General features: G+C 31.7%; 1 protein-coding gene across 1 annotated transcript; it reads right to left on the bottom strand.

The window, feature by feature from the left end:
* Positions 1–670: 670 nt before the first annotated feature.
* Positions 671–2761, bottom strand: LOC110612168. The gene is made up of 3 exons (XM_021752870.2): positions 2246–2761; positions 1789–2136; positions 671–1208 (listed from the first exon to the last, which is right to left on the bottom strand). Exons 1-3 carry the CDS (start codon positions 2558–2560, stop codon positions 717–719), a joined length of 1155 nt encoding a protein of 384 aa, XP_021608562.1. The 5' UTR covers positions 2561–2761; the 3' UTR covers positions 671–716.
* Between the last annotated feature and the right edge of the window lie 1331 nt (positions 2762–4092).

The following is a 4092-nucleotide window of genomic DNA, read 5'->3' as shown; positions in this document are numbered from 1 at the left end:
GTCACATGTAGTTAGGATTTTGATGCAAGAAATATTGGCTCAAGCTCGTATTCGATCTTCTACTTGGCGTCTCCGTGCTCGATCTAGTCAATTTTGTTGCATCAAGAAAAGCTTTGCAGGAAGGGCTAGTGGAGGCATTTGAGCAATAGGTTCAAAAAGAGGTGAGATGAACGTGGAACTCTAGAATTTCACCTTAATTATGCTTGGATTTTTTTTTTTTCGATTGGTGAGGAGTTGAAGGGACTGAATGATGAACAATGAATTTATGGAGCCATGGAGAAATTCATTTAAAAAATATAAAAATGGATCTATCTATTACGCTAATTAAAATTCAAAAATTAAAGTATAAATTATTGATTTATATATTGCACCAACAAAATGCATTTTTGCTGTTTTTATGGTTTTTAATATTTATATACAGTGTCTGTGTATATTTTATTTTTTTTGGTATAAGAATTTATTATTATATAAAAATGCGTAATTATAAAAATAAATAAAATTATCTTATTTTGGCAATTTAAGATCCAAACATTTAAATCTAGATACAATTAGTCAAATTTCTTAAAGTTATTAAATTTTTATTTAATTTTCTTTAGTCAAATTCTAAATTTTTTTACGTCTTCTGGTTATGATCGCGATGAATCGGGTCTTGGTAAGAACTTCTCAATTAGAACACGGAAAGAAAAACAAAAGGTTAATTACTGTGAGTGAGTTAATTAAGGAGAATTAGCATGAAAGATATCAGCAGGAGGGATGAAATGGTCCAAGGAAAGCCCAGGAACATTAAACACAACATCATCAATCCTCCAGATTTCTTCCATTCTAGTTCTACTATGCTGCACAGATTCTTCTTCGAATCGAAAAATCGTAGCGATTGATTTGCCTTGATGGGCAATCAACACTCCTTCAACATCTCTGTAATCTTCAAGGCTACTTCCTATTGTAGTTTCCCAGTAGATGGAATCATTTTCTGGGGTTTGTACCCTTGTGAGATGAGAGTCTTCTAAGTATATTAGAAGTCCACTTTTCTGGCAAAAATACCCATATAATACATGCCTAAGCACTTCTGCTGATCCTTCACTTCTCTCCATGACAGCTTCTTGATCTGCTGCTACTTTTAATACGAAGCAATCTTCTTCACCAATTCGTTTCTCGCCTAAGCATTGTGCTTTTGCAAATAGGTTGGCTGTGCTCTTTGGATCTAGACCCTGCATTATGATCAAATCATCATCGTTATCATTTTTTAAATAGTACAAAATAAAAATTTTAAAAAAAGACGTCTGATCAAATAGTAATTTTAAAAATATACAAAAACAAGATAAAGAAAAAGTGAGGAGGAAAAAACAAAAGCTGGGATCAGTAATGCGATAAATCAGACAAAAGTGCAAAAGAAGAAAAAATAAAAAATAAAAAGAAAGAAAGAAAAGTTAAAGCAAACAAGCAGAGCACTGTCATCCCCAATGGGCATTACAACTTTAAACATGTGATCATAGATGACGTCAAAAACAAAGTAACGTGACATTCTCAGCTCAGTGATGAATTATGTTGGGATGTAGTGTTCTGTTCAATTAAAGTTTGTTTGCTAAAGTATCAGAATTTTCTCCATCATTGTCTGCAATGTTATGCATTTCCTTGAAATTTTCATTCTTCTCTATCTATTTCTTATTATCGAAAAAAAAAAATCCTTTTTTAATTAATTCTCTAAATTGAGTGTCAATTTTTAACATAAAACAATAAAATTTAATTTTTAGATTAAGTGGAGTTTGAATTAATTAATTAATTAATTACCTGGATTATGCGTCGTAGAGGGCGTTGAGGTCCCTTAGCAGCGTGAGTACCAAGCCAAGGAGTGTGACGCCACACGGTCTTTCCATCGCTGCCGGCGATGACCTTATTTCCTCCGACAACTAATTCAAGAGACCACATTCCCGGCGACATTTGCCAAAGAACAAAACACCCATTTTCTGCACTTCTCGTCCCCAAACACTTAACATTCTTTCCTGATGAAATCTCTGTCTCGCAACGAATCATCTTCACACTCCCTGTCACATACATATTTTTCATGCATTTTTCTCTCTTCAAGCATCCTGCGGCCGCCAAATACTGCTGTATGATATAATGAGCAATGGAGCTTTCCTATTCACCGCAAAAAAAAAAAAAAAAAAAACAATTAGCAAAGGTTCATGCAAATAGAGAAACGTAACCAACAAATCGTATAAGAGCTTGCTTGATTAAAATAACGTACTATGGGGATGTCCTTCATGTGAATGTGGTGAATGGGGTGACTGCCCAGAGGGATTGGAGCTAGTGGGCAGCCAAGGACTCCAAGCAAAAGCCTCAAGTCTTGCTTTTTATGAGCAGAAATGCTCGCATACGGTGCTACCGATGAAGAAAAATTATTACCAGAGAAACCCTTTTGGTGTCTAAACCATTCGCGAATTACTTCCCATGAACTCTCCTTCTTGTTAGCTTCTTCTAGCATGTCAGGGTCTGGACCTTCCAGGAGTGGTGTCAGTGTTTGAGTACACCATCTTTGCTTCCTTCGTGATCTTGAACCCATTTGAAAGTAGAGATGAAGAGGAGAAATGATGAGGATTTTGTGTATATATGTGTGAAAGGCAAGTAAAAAATGAGGAAAATTCAGTGAGTTCTTGGCTTCAGAGGAATGAGACAAAAGAGACAGCTTATCTGTCCAACTGCAGAAGATTGGTGAATTATAATACAGACTTGCATGTTGGCCTGTCTTTAAATTTTGCTTTATTCTTCTTTTCTCTTTTAGACGACTCCTCTTGTTTTGGCATTTTTATAGAACAATGTCAGATTTTGCCGTGTGTTATAAGAAGGCAAAAATATCAAATTTTAATATATTTTTGAATTAAATAGTTATTAAATATTTTTAATTATTTATAAAAATTCTAATATAATTATTTAATTTTGGCATTTATATAACTATTATATTAATATATTTTTGTAATTTAATTTATATTTTTTAAAATCTTGAGTATTTTTTAAACAAATAATTGTGCATGGGATGGGGATGCATGTGTAGAAATCATTTAGCTGTAAACCTTGAGGACCAGTGCGTATGTACCTAATTTTCCAAAATCTGCATCATATATTAAACATTTTAGTATTTTACACACTTGGTTGTGTAAAATAAAAATAAATAAATAAAATTCAAAGTGGCTTTGTGCAATCTTTGTCAGGATATATGTGCATAATTCCAGGACAACAGCAGCTTTAATGATTATGCGTTAAAAAAAGAATTTCAATAAATAAATCAAAATATATAAAATAAATTATCAAAAAGCCATGTATTTAATTTTTATATAAATACTAAAAAATTTAATTTTTATAAAATATAAAAGACTTATTAATTAATTTTAAAAATATAAAAATATAATATTAATCTATTATATACAGGCAGAAATCTGAGTTTTCTATTTATCTGCTAGTTTACATCAATGAAACTGTTTATTTTATTAAAAAAAGATGGAAGAGGTGGGCCGGCTAATAGGATGAAAAAGAAGGGGTGGAAGGTGGATGAAGTGGTGTGAAGTCGGCATCAGGGTAGAGAGGCAGATGGAAGGCATTGGGTGATCTTCCAAGCCAAGAGCCACTGCCCTCCTCTTTTATTCAAAGGTTGAGATGTGATTTTCATTCGCTTGAAAACCACGTGGCCCCTCATTTTTATTTAAGTAAAATTATTATTTAATTTTCTCTTATTTAAGTTGCTTAGTTTCATTCTTTAAAAATTTTGGTAACATTATAAAATTTCTATAATAAAAAAAATTAATATTTGAATTTATCCGTATGGCATGATTAAATAGTAAATTTTTATTTTAATAATAAAATAAAATATATTTTATATATTAAAAATGAATATGTATTTTAAAAAATAATTTGAACAATAAAAATAAAATTAATAAATTGATAAACGATGTAATTGAAATGAAGCTGTGTCGCAACTGGTCACTCTTCTTCGACTTTCAAATCAGTAAACTGAAGACAATAGCGAATGTAAGGAATTGCTTAAAAGTCAATAGTAGTTATGCAAAAATATGTATCTTGGTCTCTGTGATCATTAGATTT

Source organism: Manihot esculenta, chromosome 3 (genome assembly GCF_001659605.2).
Source record: "Manihot esculenta cultivar AM560-2 chromosome 3, M.esculenta_v8, whole genome shotgun sequence".
Classification (NCBI taxonomy): domain Eukaryota; kingdom Viridiplantae; phylum Streptophyta; class Magnoliopsida; order Malpighiales; family Euphorbiaceae; genus Manihot; species Manihot esculenta.
Note: the sequence above shows the minus strand (reverse complement) of the source record. Positions and strands in the feature narration are given on the sequence as shown.

Bases quoted from the DNA above. Each gene is read 5' to 3' on its own strand.
- LOC110612168 (XM_021752870.2), bottom strand. From the start codon at position 2,560: ATGGGTTCAAGATCACGAAGGAAGCAAAGATGGTGTACTCAAACACTG. The intron at 2,137-2,245 runs GTACGTTATTTT...TGCGGTGAATAG, and splicing joins ACATGAAGGACATCCCCATA to GAAAGCTCCATTGCTCATTA. The intron at 1,209-1,788 runs GTAATTAATTAA...ATCATAATGCAG, and splicing joins CTCTACGACGCATAATCCAG to GGTCTAGATCCAAAGAGCAC.